Below are 18,168 nucleotides of genomic sequence, written 5' to 3' on the forward strand. Positions count from 1 at the left end.
ATTAGGTGGAACACCATATTTTTGTTATAGTGTTCCACGCTGATGTTTCGTCTTCTTATTGGAGGGCACAAAGGCATTGGTTTGTGCCAAGACCCTATAGAAATTATTCTCTTATCTCACACACACACACACACACACACACACATATATAGTTGAAACATGCTATATAAAAAAGAAAAAAGAAAAAAAGAAGTTATACTGTCAATACATTTTAATTTGGCTCCCCAAAAAAGGATTTTTAGCTCTGCCACTGCCTTTTCCCCTTCTAAATTAAAATATTTATATATAAATATATAGTTAAAATATTTCGATATAAAAATTAAGTTTGGTTAGCTCCTAATAAAATTAGACGTAACCTTGCCTGTATTAATATTTTGGCCGCCTCATACGAAACCAGGTGTGTTTAGTAAAAAGTTTTGTTGTAGGTTTTCTGATTGAATAGTAGTACGCAATTGATGTGCTACAAATGTAAAATTATATTTAAATTTTTTTGTAAGAAAAAAAAAATTGTTTGATAATGGTTTTGAAAAAATGTTGACTTTAAAAAAAAAAAAAAAAAAAATTAAGTGGGATATGGTTGCCAAACAGACCCGAGGACTTGTATGTACATAATGAAGGGCATTTTTGTTGCGATGAATTTAGAGTTTTGAACTAGAAATTGTGATTAATAACTTTCATTGTAATGAATTTTTTATTAATTAATGATTAATATTTTATTTTATTGGAACACATGTTTTGATAATGGATACACGATGCTTTCGATGATTACCTATTATCAACGTCGACCATTATGGTGGCAACGATTGGGTCATTGTTGATAATAGGCCATCATATCATTGACCTTGATAGCTTATTATCAAAGTTATTCAGGGATTAGGATCTCTTTCCAGAGTAATTAGAGAATCTCATTTTTTTAGATTCTAGTCATTCAAAACATTCAAGGGTCTAAAAATATTTAGGATCACAAAATTCAAAAACAAGCCTAACACACCCGATTATATCAAATAATAAAAGAAAAATTAAAAAAAAAAAAAAATTGGAGAAGCCACCCCATGAGGCGGCTCGCCGCCGCTGCCCATCCCATTGGAGGCTGGGGGTAGCGCGAGGCCACCCTCAGAAGGCACGGCCACCCCCAACAGATCTGGGGGTGGCGCGCGGTCACCCCATGGCCAAGGGGTGGTGCGAAGCTTGCACAGCCACCCCTAGCAGATCTTGGGGTGGTGCGCAGCCACCCCATGGACAAGAGGTGGCCTCGCGCCACCCTCAGAAGGCCATGGGGTGACCATGCAGCCACTCCCAACAGATTTGGGGGGTGACAGAAGGCCACCCCTTGTCCATGGGGTGGTTGCGCGCCACCCCCAGATGAGCCACTCTAGGCGGAGCCGCCCCTTGGTGTTTTTTTCATCTTGTTTTTAAAATAATTAATTTTTTAATTTAAATTTGATATAAAATTCAGTGCGGTTATGTTTGAGTTTTAAGATTGAAATATTTTGAACCCTTAGATTCATCTAAGGGCTGAGATTAGAGAAAATGAGATTCTCATTTTCCCCTCAAGTAGAGTGGATCCGGATCCATTATTCAGACCGCAACAATCAACATCTCGTTTCAGATTTTAAATATAGTGATTACTTTAAATATTAACAGCAACAACACTTGTCTTTGCTGATAGAAAGAATTGACTCCTGATGAGCAATAGGGTCAGAGTATTTACGACGATATGATATCAGCAAAGATGTTTGTCGCAAAAAGGTAATAGCAACTACATTTGGACTTTTAGCGAAGAAGACCAATTTTTGCAGTGCATGCCTTCAAAAACAAACAAAAACTCAAAATAAACCCTAGCGTTCTGCAGCAGAAGAGGAAGATGAACGGGCGTACGTACAAATATTAGACATAGTTACAACAACAAAAGCAAAATGCACACCGGGAAGAAGAGAAAAAAAAAAAAGAAGAAGGCATATATCGTACGTAGGCATAGCTGAACCTTAGTGCTATTAATGCTCAAATATGCCTAAAAAACCTGAGTCAATGAAACTGTGCAGGAGATCACTCACGGTAAACCAAGCAATATTGAGATAGAGCCCGAACTGAAGCACAAGAAAAATAGTGACTGGCCAACAAGCGATTGTGTAAATTGGAACTGCAGCCCAATGTAGCCTCTGGCGTATGAGAAGCACGAGTGTAGCAGCAAAAGCAACCATCATAGCCGCCACCGAAAAGAACAATGTAGTTAGGCCCAGCACTAGCTTCAAGGGAAGAGACCTCCTGAAATCTTTTGCTTGCATTCTCGATGTCATAATGGAGAGGAACACTACCACAGAAGTGAGTGAGAAGCAGAGCGATATGGTGTCTGAGATTATGAAAGTGCGAAATGCGGTTTCCTCGAGGAGCAAGGGATGACCTGTTTCTGAGTTGGTACCACCAGGGGTGGTGTAGGCACAAGTAAAAGCAACGGTGGCTATTAGGACAGCGACTATAGTGCATGCCTTTGTTGTTCGCATTAGCCATGCTTGCCCTTTCTCCACCAGTTCCTTATGTTGGATGGTAAACAATTCTTCAGCAGTTTGATTATTCTTGTTTTTGTGGTGGAATAAATATGGAGGCACAAGTTTCTGTACTCGCTGCATTAATTAATTTGTTGATGAATGGAAGGAAATCAAAGCTGTGAAAAAGAATGAGAGGAAATAACTCCAAGGGGTTGGCTTGAGAGTGGTTGAGTTTGACCCCTCTTCAATGCAAGAGAAATGATATACTTCTCAAAATTTTTTTCTTTCAAAAGTTGGTTTCCAAATGATATGGTGACACATTTTTCAAAATAATAAATCTTATAAAATAGTGATACATTATTTGGAAACCAATTTTTGAAAAATAAATTTAGGAAGTGTATCACTTGACAATTTCATGAAGCGCCACACCTAAGAACAAAAGGATCAGGATCTCTAGCAATGGCTGGGAAATTGGTTATGGGGTTTTTTGTTAATCTGGACCGTTGGATGAAATCCAACGGTCTAAATCTCGCCACGTGTCCCATTTAAAAAATAATATATATATTTTAAAAAATAAATATAAAATAAAATAATTAAAAATTAAAAAATTAATTTAATAATATGGGGTAGCTGGCCACCTCATTTTCCCCCATAGCGGGTGGCGCCCATGCCACCCCCTAGGGCCAAACCCAAAACCAAATTTTTTTGGGTTTGGCCTAGGCCGGGGGTGGCTGACCACCCCCTAGGGCCATGGGGGTGGCGCCGGCCACCCCCAACCGGCCCTTGGGGGGTGGCCGAAGCCACCCCCATGGCTGGGTTGGGGTGGCCGGCCACCCCCTATGGAGGAAAATGGGGTGGTCAGCTACCCCATATTATTAAATTAATTTTTTAATTTATTATTATTTTATTTTATATTTATTTTTTAAAATATATATAATATATATTTTTTTTAATGGGACACGTGGCAAAATTTAAACCATTGGATGAACAAAAAAACCCATAAGCAATTTCCCAGCCATTGCTGGGATCCTGATCCAGAACAAAAGCCTTACCTTTGCTTGACCCGTGTAGAGGAACGCACTAGTCAGAGTCAAGCCCCAGATACCCAACTATAAATAAAAATAATAATAATAAAGGATGAGAGCAACGAAAGTAAAATAAGGACCTTAAACCATTGTATCTCTGACTGCATGTGAAGGGCTTCCCCAGGCCTGTCCCTCAGCGGATGCTTATCCTGGTACGCAGCTTGATGCAAAATGCTGTCTTCATCTATGTTGATCTTCCTCCCAATCCTTAATAACGGAGGAGGCAAACGTTGGAGACGATCCAAGATTTCTTTCCTTCGACATCTTGCTGCAATATGAAATATGTTCTCCAGTCGGTCATTTATGATCTCAGTTGCCTGAGGATACACTTCAAGAATGAGGTTTACAATCTCTATGATCCCATTTCTTGCGGCTGAAATTATTGGAGGCTCAGAAAATGAACACTTAGCGACATCCTTAGGTTTCTTCTCAAGGTCGTCTTTGCGCATCCATGTATCGTCTGCTATACGTAGAATTCGGGCAAGTTTTAGCACACTCTTTTGTCGCTTTTTTATGTCCCAGAGTCTTTTAATGGGTGGCAATCCTATTAACAGCCCATGACGGAGAGCAAGGGGTGATTAGCTTTCCACAGAGAATCATTCAATTAATCCACATGGTAAGTGCCTATGAGCCTATCTGCATGTGAATATCTGTATGAAAAGAAAATAGGTTGTACCTTGAGCTATGCACCTCCAAACAGTGTAGTATCTCCTTGAAATCGCTGCAAATTTGCGTAACTTACACGATTAATTAGGGAAAGATTATTGGTTATTGAAAAAAAAAAAAAAAAAAAACATAGAACGGCTTTGTGTAAGATGGTTTGTGTTTCATTGACGATAACATATCCAGAGCTAAGGAAAAAAATTTCGCAATGACAGTTTCGGTATCAAATCCTTTTGCAGGAATTTGATTACTAGCTAGCTAACAAAAAATAGTGTTGCTCATATTCACTTGCAGGTGTGCTCATTTCTGCTTATTTTTTAGACTTGTAAGAAAACAATAAAGTAATGGTGGTCGGCGGACCCACCCCTCCACCCAACAAGAGGGGTGGCCAGCCCCAGCTGAGGGTGGCTCATGCAGGTGGCTTGCACCAGCCACCTCCTTGTTTGGGTTGGCCGAAGCGACCCACTGTACCTGTGGTGGCCTCGCAAGCTATCTTATTTTTGGGGTGGCCGCCCAACAAATGAAGTGCTCATCGTGTGAGCCATTTTTGTTTGGGTTGGCCACATTAGCCACCCGATTGTTGGGGAGTGGCTGTGTGAACTACTCTCTTTCCAAAACTATATAATTACAACATTTAGAATTTAAAAACATAACAAAACATACTACATTAATTAATTACTCATAATCAGGACAATCATACTGGGTTGTTTACTTGTTTTTAAGTATAAGAAGCTTCCCTCTTTTTGTTACCAATGTGGAAGAATTGTTCATGGGAGGATGGGTTGTCCTTCCTGTCAAGATTCAAGGATTATGCAAATGAGAGGATGAAGCAGTGGGGACCATGGATGAGAGGGGGGGGGGGGGGAACTGGAAGTTCAGGTGAGTCGGTGGAACGGGGGCGTGATGACAGTTACGTGGCAGAAAAGAAAGGTGGTAGGGGAACGTCCGGAAACGGGAAAAACCCTAGCAAATCTAATCAATCGTGAAATACAGATGATTCACTTGAAGTTGATTCTTGCCAACTGGGAGGCAGTAATTTTGGAGTGAAAAATCCAATTAAAGATGGGGAGGAGAGGAGTATAGGAGGCAGTTGTGCTTGTGTGCAAAGTCCACGTTAAAAGGAGAATTCAAAGGTGGCTAATAAGTACCGAATGTTGTATATTCAAACCCCTTAATTTGCATATGTTAATTCCTTGGCGTTGTTATTTGTTGGATTTTGTTTTTTTTTTTGTGTTTTCAGGTGTTTAATAAAGATACAAGAAAATCATTGATTTTGGGCTTAAAATGCATTTTAAGTACTATAGCAATTTATTGTAGCAAAGTCACTGTAGCATGTTACCGTAGCTACAGTACGTTCGAGCGCATACGGGCGGCAGAGACAAAAAGGAGTCCGAAATTTATAAGGAAAGTTTTTCTAGGTCTCGATCCCAATTCAACTAGGAGACTGAATTACGATTTTTCTGAAATTCTTAGGGCTTCTAGGGTTCTCTTAATCCCTATAAATAGGCCTCTAAACATTGTAAACAGATACACCACTTCCTAGAGCTAGAAATAAAAAATTTGACTTTGTAGCTTAGAAAATCATGAGCGGCTAAACCCCTTCGAAAGGTGTTAATGTAACCCTCTCCAAGCACAATGATTTGATTGTATTTAATTTCTAGATTTTCAATTTATGCATGTTGATTGTATAACTATGAGAATTGCTACCTTTTGATTGTGTTCTTAATTATTAAATGCAATTGTTTTTAAATTCTAAAATCAATATTTGTGAAATTCTTCTCTTGTCTTTGAAAGTTTTTTACTTTTGTTGATCTCAAATCATTCTTATGTTCTGTGATTATGATGATGATTGTTATACAATGGGTTTAATTGACATATGATCAATAAGATTTGATAGGCCATGCCTAGGGAAGACAGATTGTACTACATCCTAGTTTAGTGTAATTTAGGTAGATAGTTCGGGCCAACCGAAGATGGGTTACACTATTCATTGATTGTATGTATCCTGTTAAAGAATTTGATAATTTAAACCTAGGAAAGACGGGTTGTACTGCATCTTAATGGTTAGGTGGACGATCCATACCAACGGACGATAGATTATGCTTATTCTTTAATAAGGTAGTTTTTTGTTTATTTATAATATGAATAGAATGAATTTTTTGGATTAATTATGATTAGCCATTGTTGTGAAGATAGAGGTGAAGTCAATACCTTATACTCTCTCTCTTATTTTAAATCTCTTTTATTTTCATGCACTTTAGTTTTAAAGAAAATCAAATCAATTCTCTTTTTAATTAAGTTAATTTTGATCTTTCAAATTTGATAACAAAACCCTGCAGTCCTTGAGGTTCGACACCCTCAATATAACCTTATCCTACGGGATTCGTCCTATTGCGAGTGGTAAGTTTATAATTGATATTTTTAATCACAAAAATACCACATCAGTGGCATATGCTGACTCGACAAACTTAGGTGGAAAATTCGAAGAAAATAGTGGGCACCAAAATCATACCACTAAAGTGCCTATTTTGTCCCTTCGTGATTCGCAAAGTGCCACTATGAGTGAGGCTGGTCTAAGCCCATTGGTGGAAACGGTAAGCAGCATGGATTTTGTCCCATGCAGTGTTGGGGAGATAGAGATGAACGACATTTTTTAGACTGATGCTGTGAAGAGATGGGCATGTCGGGGGTGCAAAGAGTTTGGGGAAGACACTGCGAACTTGGAAAAAGCAAGCACGTAAGAGGGGTGGGAGCTTAGGGTCAACTGTCCCAAGGAGTCAAAACACGGGCAAACATAAGAAGCAGTCTGTTGAGAAGGAAAATGAATAGGAAAACAAAGGAAAGAAGGGAAGGTGGGCAGAGGAGGAGCATTGTAATTTTGAAAAGGGGATGGCAGAGGCTGGTTCCAGCCCCGCCAATCACAATGATTCTCCTAAGTTTGAACTACCAAGGGCTTGGGAACCACTGAACAGTTCGTGACCTTTGCCGTTTGGTGAAGGAAAAGAAGCCCCACATTTTGTTTCTCATGGAAACAAAATGTAGGAGACAGAAATTGGAAGGATTGAGGGTGAGGCTAGGGTATGCGGGTGTTTTTGTGGTTGACCCAGTTGGACATAGTGGTAGTCTTGCTTTGTTCTAGAAGGAGGAAGACTGTCTTGAAATTCAAAATTATTCCAGGAGATATATTAATGCAATTGTGGGTAAGGTTGGTAGTGCAACATATTGAAAACTTACTAGCTTTTATGGTCATTCGAAGTGTGGGAAGAGACACGAGTCATGGGCTTTACTCAATCATCTCAAATTTTTCAATCATGTCCCGTGGTTATGCATTGGAGACTTTCACGAAATTGTGTCTCAAGATGAGAAGGTTAGGTCAGTGTTAAGGAGAGAGGGACAGATGGTGCAATTTTGAAATGCATTAGAGGAAAGCCAGTTGAGTGACCTAGGATTTATTGGTCCTAAATATACCTAGACAAATTGTCATAGTGATGGTAGCTTCATAAGGAACGTCTGGATCGGGGAGTTTTTAATCTGGCTTGGTGTGGGTTTTTTGTGGTTACGGAGGTTCACATTCTGCAGGCTTGCTCCTTTGATCATAAGCCTTTATTCGCAAGAATGGAGAATGAGGCCGAAAGGGTGGTGAGGTACAATAAACGGTTCAAAGTTGAAGCAAACTGGATGATTGATGAAGACTATTCCGAGGTAGTGAGTAAAGCATAGGAGGAGGGTGGCGTTGGGGGGGATCTGCTTAATCATGTTCAATAAAAACTTGCAAATTGTTAGACTGTCCTAACTTCTTAGAGTACACGGAAGTTTGGGAATGCTGAAAAATGCTTGAAGAAGAAGACTAAGGAATTGGATTTATTGCAAAAGGAAGAGGGACCAACTAATTGGGAGGCCATTAAAACTTTGCAAGATGAGATTGATTTTATTCTTGAGCAGGAAGATATATATTGGAAACAACGTGCCAAATAGAATTGGTACCAAAAAGGCGATCGCAATACGCCCTTTTTTCATACTTGGGCTAATCATAGGAGGAAAGTGAACCAGATACAGAAGATTGTTGATGAAGAAGACAGAGAGTGGAAGAAATTGGAAGATATAGGGGAAGCTTTTGTTCATTTTTATTCAAAGCTGTTTAAGGCTAGTGATGTTGAGGGTGTTAGCAATTGTTTGGCATCCTTGGAGTCACGGGTCACAGCTGAAATGAATGCCAATTTGCTACTAGTGTTCACCGTGGCTGAGATTGAAGCAGCTCTTTCACAGATGCAACCCTTGAAATCCCCGAGCCTGATGGGTTTTCAACTTGCTTTTTTCAACGTTCATGGGACACTATTAAGGTTTAGGTATGCAATGTTGTTCTTGATTTTCTCAATAATAGGAATTTTGATATAGGCATAAATTGTACCAATATTGCTTATTCCCAAAATCTCAAAACAAGAACAACTGTCTGATTTTCGGCCTATTAGTCTCTGTAATGTGATATACAAAATTATAGCTAAAGTCCTTGCTAACAAATTGAAAAGGGTTTTGCCTTTTATCATATATTTTACGCAGAGTGCTTTTATCCCTAGTAGACTCATCACAGACATTATACAAGTGGCATTTGAAGCCCTCAACACGATGGATGGGCGTATGAAAGGAAAATAGGGATTCATGGCTCTTAAGTTGGACATGAGTAAGGCTTACAATAAGGTGAAGTGAGATTTTCTGGAGGCTATTATGCGTAAGTTGGGTTTTGCAGATCGATGGGTATTTATGGTTATGATGTGTGTTCGCACTGTCACTTTTTCTGTGCTTGTGAATGGTCAGCCGCTTGGTAAAACCATTCTAACGAGAGGTATTCAACATGGGGATCCTCTATCGCCCTATTTCTTTATTCTATGTGTAGAAGGTCTCAGCTCTCTACTTCAGCAGGCGGAGAGACAGTGCCATATCACGGGGTTACCTATTACCAGAGGTGGGACTAGGTTGAATCATTTATTTTTTGCGGATGACTGCTTATTATTCTGCAAGGTGAATATAAATGAATGGGTGTGCATCCAGAAGATTCATGAGATCTATGAGAAAGCTTTGGGGAAAAAGTTAAACAGAAATATATAAGACATCTCTATTTTTTAGCAAGAACACCAAAGTGGAGACAAAAGCTATTCTCACTTCGGTTGCTGGGGTGAGCTCGACACAAAGGTATGAGAAATACCTTGGACTGCTTGTGCTTATTGGTCGTTCCAAGGTTAGTGCCTTCTCAAGTATAAAAGGTCGTGTGTAGGAAAAAATGAATGGTTGGAAGGAGAAGTTCCTATCTTAAGCCGACAAATAAGTTTTACTAAAAGTAGTAATTCAGGCTATCCCCACTTATACGATAAGTGTATTTCTTCTCCCTAAAGCTTTGTGTAAGGACATTAATTCTATGATGTCGAAATTTGGGTAAGGTCACAAGGACAATGTGTCGAAGATGGCTTGGATGAGTTGGAAAAAATTGGGGAGATCAAAAGACAATGGAGGTATGGGTTTAGAGACTTGGAATGTTTTAACTTGGCTTTGCTTGCGAAGCAAGGTTGGCAGATGATTCAAATCCTAGACACTCTTGTGGCTAGAATTTACAAGGAAAAGTATCTCCCTAATGACAGCTTCCTTAACTCATCTTTTGGGTGAAGACCCTCTTACGCATGGAGGACTATCTGGAATGCTAAGAAGCTGCTAAATGAAGGGTTGATGTGGAGAGTTGGCGATGGAGTAAGCATAAGAATTTGGGAGGATCGGTGGATTCCAAAGCCCATAACTTTTGCCATCCAAGCCCCGATAGTAGTTCAAGATCATAATGCAAAGGTGAGTGCTTTGATTGATGATGAAACTAGATGGTGGAACACAGCTCTCATACATGAGATTTTACAATGGAGGAGGCCAAAGTCATATGTAGCATTCCCATGAGTCCGAAGCAGTAGGAGGACTCTTTAGTATGGGCAGGTAAGAAAAAAAAGGGGAATTTACAATCCGAAGCACTTATCACATGGCGAAAGATAAGTTGGAAGGGAATGGGGGCAGCTGTTCTAATAGGGAGGCTTCTACTCATCTGGGGAAGAAAGTTTGGACGATGGGGTGTTCAAATGTAGTAAAATATTTTCTTTGCAAAGCTTGCAATAATAGTCTCCCAACAAAAGCAAATATGTATAAAAGACAAATTATTGACAACCAACTCTGCCTCATTTGTGGCTTAGAACCTGAGACGGTGTGTTATGCTCTTTTTTTAATATAATAATTATAATATTTGGAGAAACTTTATTTACTCCTCCTGAACTTACGCACCTTTTGCAAATATTCCCCAATCTTCAAAGTTTCTCACTTTGGTGTATCGAACTTTTGGTTTGTTTCAGTTGCCACATTCCATTATGATTTTCTGTTAAATCCTAACAGAAGGATGTGAAATTCCTAAAATGTCTTTATTTTAATTAAAAATAATTTTTTGTTAAAAAAAATTCTTGACTCGTGGGTTCATTGGTGTTCTATCCACTCCTTACACTTTCACGAATTAGAGCAGCACTGCATTCTAATAGTTTGAAAGACCTCAGTGGGTCATCAAGGTGACCCATGAAGGGTCACAACTTGTGACTTGTGATCCTTCGTGGGTCACCAAGTGACCAATCAGAGGGTCACAAGTGTGGGTCACTTTTTTTTAATATAATATTATAATAATAATTTTTTATTTATGAATAAGGGTAAATTTGAAATTTTTAAAAAACTTAGGGATATAAAGGTCTTTTACTCATTCTACCGTTTGATTTAACTCCAATATCTAATGGTATGGGGTATTTGGAATGAAATGAAAGCTCGATACACCAAATTGAGAGACTTTGAAGATTGAGGGAGTGTTTGCAAAATACGCGTAAGTTCAGGGGTATAAGTGAAGTTTTCTCTAATTTTTTATTTATAAATAAGGGTAAATTTGAAATTTTTTAAAAAAATAGGGGTATAAAGGTCTTTTACTCATTTGACCATTTGATTTAACTACAAAATTCTAACGGAATGAGGAAAGTGAAAGAAAATTGAAATTGAATACATCAAAGTGAGAGTTTTTGAACAATGGGGGGGTGTCTGCAAAAAGCTCAAAAGTTTAGGAGGGGTAAGTGAAGTTTCTCCTATCATTTAATAAATATTTTAACAATTTCCTCACATGTAAACTTAAACTTTTCCTTAATAATTGAGTTTAATACGTAAAATATTTTATTGAAATGAACATAATTGACAAAGACATGCAATATTTAAATTCAGAACCTTTATTTTGATATGATATTAACTCGTTCGCCATTTATCTTAATAATAAAATTAATAAAAATAATAATCATTTAACTAATATTCTATTGCATACAAAATTTCCTATATCCATAAATTAATTCATTACCTGCTCGGCAACTCCTGACGCAGCCACCCTCTAGATCTTCTATTTGATGTAAAGTAACCCGGCTTTCATCATCGCCCTCATCGTCCGGGTAATCGTTGTCGTCACGATCTGGAAGGCCTTCATTAAAAAATGCAAGTTCAGCTAACTGCTAACCCGATGTGCAGGCTAGGGGTCTAAAAGTAGAGTAATTAATCCACAATGTGATGTGCAAATTGTTGAAGGTGGTAACGTATTTGTGAGGCATACAGACATAGAGTAGCTCCTCCAATATGTTCATGGGATTTCCACTCTTGAAAGCAGATGGCATGTTAGCTAGCAGCTGAAAACATGTCATGTTACTTTCATCTCTCATGTCTACAAGTGCACTGTCGCTTAGTACTAACTCCAGAGCTGTATCTGCACAGAGAGAGAGAAGTTTGAGCTAGATGAGAAATTTGATTTGATTTCCCAACTTGAAAGGACAGAAAGTCTTACCAAAGTTTTTGCTGAGGACTGTCATATGAAGAATGGATGTCCCGTCATTTCGAGTGCGGTGAATGGCCATGTCCTTAGCTTTTGAAGCTAAAAACCTAACCATTTTTGTCTGGTTAAATACAGCGGCCCTGAACAAAGGAGTTTCACCTCTGTTGTTCTTACTTTCAAGCAGCTCTGTGTCATATTCGATCAAGTCTTCTGCCATTTCGACATTTCCCACTGCAGCCGCCTCATGAAGTACTGTGTCTCCACGTTTATTCGGACTCGGACACGGTGCATGGTCTAGCAAATCACGAACCAATTGCGCTTCTCCGCTGTACACTGCGATATGAAGCGCGGTGTTCCCAGCCACCGTCATAGGAAAATTGATCATGATTGCATCACGTTCTTCCCAGAACTTCTTGAACGCTTCCCAGTCTTTGTTTAAGGCTACTTTATAAGCCTCCGACGATTTTACAACACTCCTCATGTCTCTTTGACCTTCAGAAGCCCTCGCCCTTGTTACAACACTCCCCCTCTCTCTCTCTGTCTCGCTCTCCATAAGAGGTATAATTTTTTTTTTTTCGACGAATAGAGATATCATGCTTTGTTCCAGAAATGCTCACAATTTAAAGAAATTTAATAGAATCTACCTTGCTTAGTTGAGTAACAAAGTTAAGCGTCGTAACCATAAAGAAAAAGTTTTATGCTGCACTCTTTTTTCTTCTTCTTCTTCTTTTTCACCTTTTGACCAGCCATTTTCATGGAATAAAGTGGCTCTCCATGTTTCATAAATATTACAACCACCCCCCCCCCCCCCCCCCCACACACACACACAAAAAAAAAAGAAGCACTGATATGGTCACAACACATAAACACCATAATTATATCTATCTTACCTAATTACCTACTGCCTCCTCAACTATCATTATCCTAAATAAAGGGCAAATTAGATTTACTCCAATTTATCATCCTTGTTGCAATGTCTTCCTACCTTTAATTTGATTAGTTCTACTGATTTAGTATTGCTCCGATTGGAGTTGCAATGTCCTCATTTTCCTCCCAAAAAGACTAAGTCTCTTAAAAATAAAAAAATAAAAAAAATAAAAAACCTAACTCGATCACGACCGCGCATCGGAGATACCAAATATGACCCCACAACCACTAACCCATGGCCACGCAGTGGGTTAGCTTTTTCTTTTTTCTTTTTTCTTTTTTTTCTTTTTTTTTTTTTTTTTTTTCTTTTCTTCTCTTTTTTGGGTATTTTTGGAACAAGAATAAACATTGAAACCCCAATGATAAATTGATAAGGTACATTAACCAAATTGAAAATTTGAAAAAGACATTATAAATCGTGGTAGATTGAGGGATACGTGTAATTTCCACCCAAATAAATGTTCCACTGAATTCAGAGGTGGACCTGGACATCTCAAATCTCTGATTAAAAGGTAATTCGACATTTTGATTATGGACCTAATGTCCCCATATTAGTACACTAGTAGTCATCACCATTTTGTAGAATTAAAGAATAGCATATACGTATGTGAGTCCCAGTCAAATGCATAATAAAGTTCAGCAGACCAAGAAAAATTATGCATCAGCAGAGAACGACCTTGCAGTCAGAATTAACTAAAATTGAAACCCAATTTAAATTATAGATCTACCCTTTCATGTCTAACAACACTGAATTACAGATCCAGTTTCTTGGATTTATCAACATAGGTTTACTACGTATAGTGTATTTTGAGAAGCAGGATGCTAAAATGAAATTTGAATAAGAACATTTGAGTTTGTTCAGGGTGTTAAGAGGGAACTGCCTTCCTTGATGAGCACAAACACGCTGCCGGCATCGCCCCTTGAAATTCGAAGTTCTTCATCAAGGTATGTGGTAAGTGTTAGTTCTTGTGTTGGCTTAATTCAGTTCCAAAATGCGTAGGCTACTGTTCATAGGCTCAAACACTGATATAGAATGCTAAGAATCCAATCCCCACCGTTCATAATGTAGATTCATGTGTCATGAACGTCTTTGCAAAATTTTAGCTCAATCGGACCACAAACGCCCATCGATCCGAGCTGTTGATCAAGACTGGACAGCATTTTCAGAATGCCTGTCCAGACCGCCAGAAGCTGGGTTCGGACCCAAGTTCCAGAAACAACAGTTTGAAGAGGAGGTCCGGACCGCCAGAAGCTGGGTCCGGCCCCATTTCCAGCAAGCCGTTTTTATATGGGCTGTCCGAACACAAGAGTTGGATGTCCTAACACCACTAGGTTACGCATATGTAACCCTGGGCATGTCCGGACACCAACTTATCCATGTCCGGACATGGCTGCCGATTTGTTGTTTATTTTTTATTTAAACAATCTGTTTTGCCTATTATACGTACGTATTTTGAGAGCAAAAGCAGAGAGCTTAGAGAGAGATATTGTTCTAGTTTATGTGAGTAATGATTAAATACGTGAAACCAATCGGAGTTCCGATGAAAGGAAATCTTATAGAAGAAATGTACCAGATGTTCTGAAAAGGGCTATGCGGTAGAAGTCAAGTGAATCGCTTGTCGTGTACAAGGAAGAGTAGACTGCAAAGGTTTTGTAATTCTTCTTGTATTCCTTATTCTTCTTATATTCCTTATTCTTCTTATATTCCTTATTCTTCTTATAGTGGATTGATTTCCTGGGTTTGGCTGCCCCGGAGAGGTTTTACATTTAGAGAGTTCTCTAAATGGTTTCCTCTTCGTAACCAAATATCTGTGTTCTTGTTTTTCATTACATATCTGAATTTGGTTGATTATTAATTGTTAGGTTAGATCTTATTCCGCTTAATATTTGTGAGTCACCTAGACATTTGAATAGGTGTCGTTTGGAGTCGTTTTAGAATTTTCAGTAAGTAACCATGATTCAGCATTTCTGTTTGAGATAGAGAACTTCACTGGTGGTTGGCTGGAAATGGTCTTCACAACGGATGAAGCTGTCTCTTGAACAGAGGTGATTAAGCCCTTGAAGGGTGTGAGGTCAATCTTTTGTCCCAGAAATTCCACATTTTCTGGTATCACTATCGAGTCAGTTAATTGGGGAGTCCCAATTATACCTTCATCAAACTTGATCTGAATGAAGGAAAAAAGGAAAGGACTAATTTAGAGCAGAATCCAAAGCTTCAAAATTTTCTAATGTGTGATAGGACCCAGTTGTGTTGTTTGAACAAATTTTAGGAAGAGAGCATGAACAAACAGAATCTTTGACTGCAGAAGGTATTTGGAAGATGAACAGGTGGAATATAATTTTGTTTCACATCCTTTGGTGCAGGGTTCTTAGCAGAGATTAGAACCCCAAATGCAAAAAGTAATCCAAAGCTTTGGGTTTCGGAACTTTGTAGACACGATTAGTGGTGAGTGGCGAGAAAGTATAAACGTAAAAAGTAATGCTATTTTTCACACACATTTCATACTAGCTGATTTGGCTTGTTTTAAGTGGCTTTCCATGTTAGCCACTTCAAGCATTCAATGTCGGCCGATATGAAATGGGTATAAAGAATAGCATTACTCATAAACAAACCTGCACACGCTTTGGACTTCGGACTTCAAACTTGGCATTGGTACTAATTGAAGTTGTAGCCAATGGCCCAGCAAACTGGACAGAATTCTGGACGGTAAAATTCTCCGAGTCAATTGTCTGTGATATTTCCTCCACCTTTACTGAGGGCAATGTACCCCTTGACAGCAATGGGAACAAACCTGCAAAAGATGTGTATCTGCTCCACACATAAAGCTCAAGGTCATCACATTCATGCTATTCTCACAAGTACTAGAGCAAGGAACAAGAGTATACTTAACAGAAGAAACAAAGCTCGCTGTTTTGTGATATAGTTAGGGATTCAATCTCTTGTCTATTTCAAACTTCCAAGGACTACTACAACCCATTTCTCAGCAGAGAATATGCTAATATAACAAGTAACTACTTCATACCAAATCAATTTCTATAAGAAGCTTTGAATTAATATTCTATGTCAGAAATATAATTGCTATAAGAGCTAAAAAGGCATGGCCTAATTAAACACCAAGAATTTTGAAAGACTTTTATTTTCCTCTTTTGGATAAGAATAATTGGATGGGTTAGTTACGTATTAGCATTGTGGGATAATTGTAGGATAAAATTGTAATTTTTAACCACTACAAGTACACACAAGAATTCTTTTGATGTCTGCAATAATGCCTTTAATTAATGAATTTGCTCAATTTCACTTTGGTCGACCATGGTTCTTGCCCCAACAATTTCATTTGCACAGATTTACTTCACACCTATCTTTCACATCTCATTTTTCCTCCCTTTCTTTATCAATTTCCTTAACTTTCTAAACCATCATTCTCTTTGCTTATTTCTTTCTTTCTTTTTCCTTTTAATTGGCAAGTTACAAAACTCAGGTCATGAACCCAAAAGGTCACTCAATTCCATCAACAAGTTTACCCCTTTGCTCATAAAAAACAAACTCAACCGAGCATAAGGCTTAATCAATAAGATTATTAAGAGTTTTCAATTCTAATTTTACTTCGTTTCCTAATATGTTCTTTGCAAACAAAACAATAAACTTACGCGAGAATCCATTTTCCATTGAGCAGAGCCAAGGCCTCAGTCGGCGCCGGCGTCGGATTCTTCGCCTCCAGCTGGGTGATGAGCTCCACGATCTTCGCTCTCGTCTCGTTCGTTGCTTGCAGCCCCCGATCCGTCCCGCAGGACGATCGAGCCCGGACCCGGAAACTCGGTCGCTCCTGGATTAACTCCCAGGGCCGAATGCATGATTTCCCAATTCGTTTCGGGCCGATTTTGACCAAATTCGGCGCGAAAATTGCTGGCTTGGAAATGAATTGGGGTACTGAGAGGGTCTTGCATGGGAATTGGTTCAAGAAAGAAACAGAAGCCATTTTGATCGGTTTCTTTAATTTGGACAGTAAACACAGAGATTTATGAACGCAGAACGAAAAACAGAGGAGCAAGTAGTGTGTATATATATATATATTTTGAACAGGCAAGTAGCTTGTATATATTGAAGTATAATGAAAGCGTGTAATCAGAGATTTGTCTTAAATGGTTTTGAAGCATGGTGAGTGCAGCTGCAGTGGGATCCCAGCAATTTTACTGTCAGATCATTGACAATTTGTTTCAGCAATTTTACAAGTAAATAGAGTTACAAAACTTTCGTATAGCATGCATCTCCAGCAACAACTTTCATTTTACTACTCAAAATATAACTTTTTTTTCATTTTAGCTATTAGTTTTTCATTATAAACTCTAGCAAGAGCTATTTTAACTCTCTACTTTATTTAAATATTATTTTTATTATTTTTTTCCTTACCTTTTCTTCCCCCTCTCTCTCCTCTCCCGTTCGAGCATTTCCCCATCCCTCTGGCGAACTGATGCAGCATGACCTATTGCTGTCTGTCCAATATTCTTCGCAGAACTCCTAACATGAACTAACCATTCATTAAATTGACTACATACTTTCTTTTCAATGTGCAATTTTATCACTGGAACTCTTTTCTCTATCACCATTCTTAGTGCCTTGAGAGGACTACTCCACAAGTAATTATTTTCAATCAAATCTATGGTTTTTAATGCAGGGTAAAACTGACCTTCAGAAATATGATTGTTACATTCGACACAAAGATCCAACACTTGTACACAGGTCTGAGACATTTTGATAGCTTCAGGGAGAGCTTGAGAAGAGAGAGAGAGAGAGACAAGTTTCAGCGTTGAGGGAGAGAGAGAAGTTTCAGCATTGAGGGAGAGAGAAGAGAGAGAGAAAAAATAATAAAGAACTCTTACAATGTGCTACAATAAACTTTCAAATATGAAAGTTAGTACTAGTAGGGAAAACCTTTGCTTTACAAGTACTACTAGAGCAAGAAAAAAAGTGAAAATAGTTAAATTTAACTAAAAATCTAGTTTAAAAGCATTGCTGGAGATATTCTAACGGCAACCCATTTATTTTCTACTGTAGTAGCTTCAAAACTTTATTTGTTTTCTACGGTAGTTTCAGAACTTCTTAGCAATTATTAAATTATCGCTTACGTTTTAGATCTCAAAAACTCTC

At 38.5% G+C, this 18,168-nt stretch overlaps 2 protein-coding genes across 2 annotated transcripts; both read right to left on the reverse strand.

The window, feature by feature from the left end:
* Positions 1-1,967: 1,967 nt before the first annotated feature.
* On the reverse strand, positions 1,968-12,576 carry LOC132168418 (uncharacterized). Its single transcript, XM_059579402.2, has 6 exons — positions 12,108-12,576; positions 11,880-12,029; positions 11,634-11,750; positions 4,248-4,292; positions 3,652-4,115; positions 1,968-2,621 (listed from the first exon to the last, which is right to left on the reverse strand). The coding sequence occupies exons 1-6, from the start codon at positions 12,574-12,576 to the stop codon at positions 1,995-1,997; spliced, it is 1,872 nt and encodes a 623-aa protein (XP_059435385.2). The 3' UTR covers positions 1,968-1,994.
* Positions 12,577-13,711: 1,135 nt separating this feature from the next.
* Positions 13,712-17,034, reverse strand: LOC132172512 (plastid-lipid-associated protein, chloroplastic-like). The gene is made up of 4 exons (XM_088510481.1): positions 16,671-17,034; positions 15,636-15,831; positions 14,973-15,187; positions 13,712-13,980 (listed from the first exon to the last, which is right to left on the reverse strand). The coding sequence occupies exons 1-4, from the start codon at positions 16,997-16,999 to the stop codon at positions 13,881-13,883; spliced, it is 840 nt and encodes a 279-aa protein (XP_088366607.1). The 5' UTR covers positions 17,000-17,034; the 3' UTR covers positions 13,712-13,880.
* Between the last annotated feature and the right edge of the window lie 1,134 nt (positions 17,035-18,168).

This window comes from Corylus avellana, chromosome 1, assembly GCF_965113065.1.
Source record: "Corylus avellana chromosome 1, dhCorAvel1.hap1.2, whole genome shotgun sequence".
Taxonomy (NCBI): domain Eukaryota; kingdom Viridiplantae; phylum Streptophyta; class Magnoliopsida; order Fagales; family Betulaceae; genus Corylus; species Corylus avellana.

Bases quoted from the DNA above. Each gene is read 5' to 3' on its own strand.
- LOC132168418 (XM_059579402.2), bottom strand. From the start codon at position 12,576: ATGAGGAGTGTTGTAAAATCGTCGGAGGCTTATAAAGTAGCCTTAAAC. The intron at 4,293-11,633 runs GTAATGAATTAA...GCAAATTTGCAG, and splicing joins CGTCAGGAGTTGCCGAGCAG to CGATTTCAAGGAGATACTAC. The intron at 2,622-3,651 runs GTCCTTATTTTA...TAATTAATGCAG, and splicing joins CAGAGATACAATGGTTTAAG to CGAGTACAGAAACTTGTGCC.
- LOC132172512 (XM_088510481.1), bottom strand. From the start codon at position 16,999: ATGGCTTCTGTTTCTTTCTTGAACCAATTCCCATGCAAGACCCTCTCA. The intron at 15,188-15,635 runs GTTTGTTTATGA...TCCTTCATTCAG, and splicing joins GAAGTCCAAAGCGTGTGCAG to ATCAAGTTTGATGAAGGTAT. The intron at 13,981-14,972 runs ACTTACTGAAAA...ACAAGAACTAAC, and splicing joins AGAAATGCTGAATCATGGTT to ACTTACCACATACCTTGATG.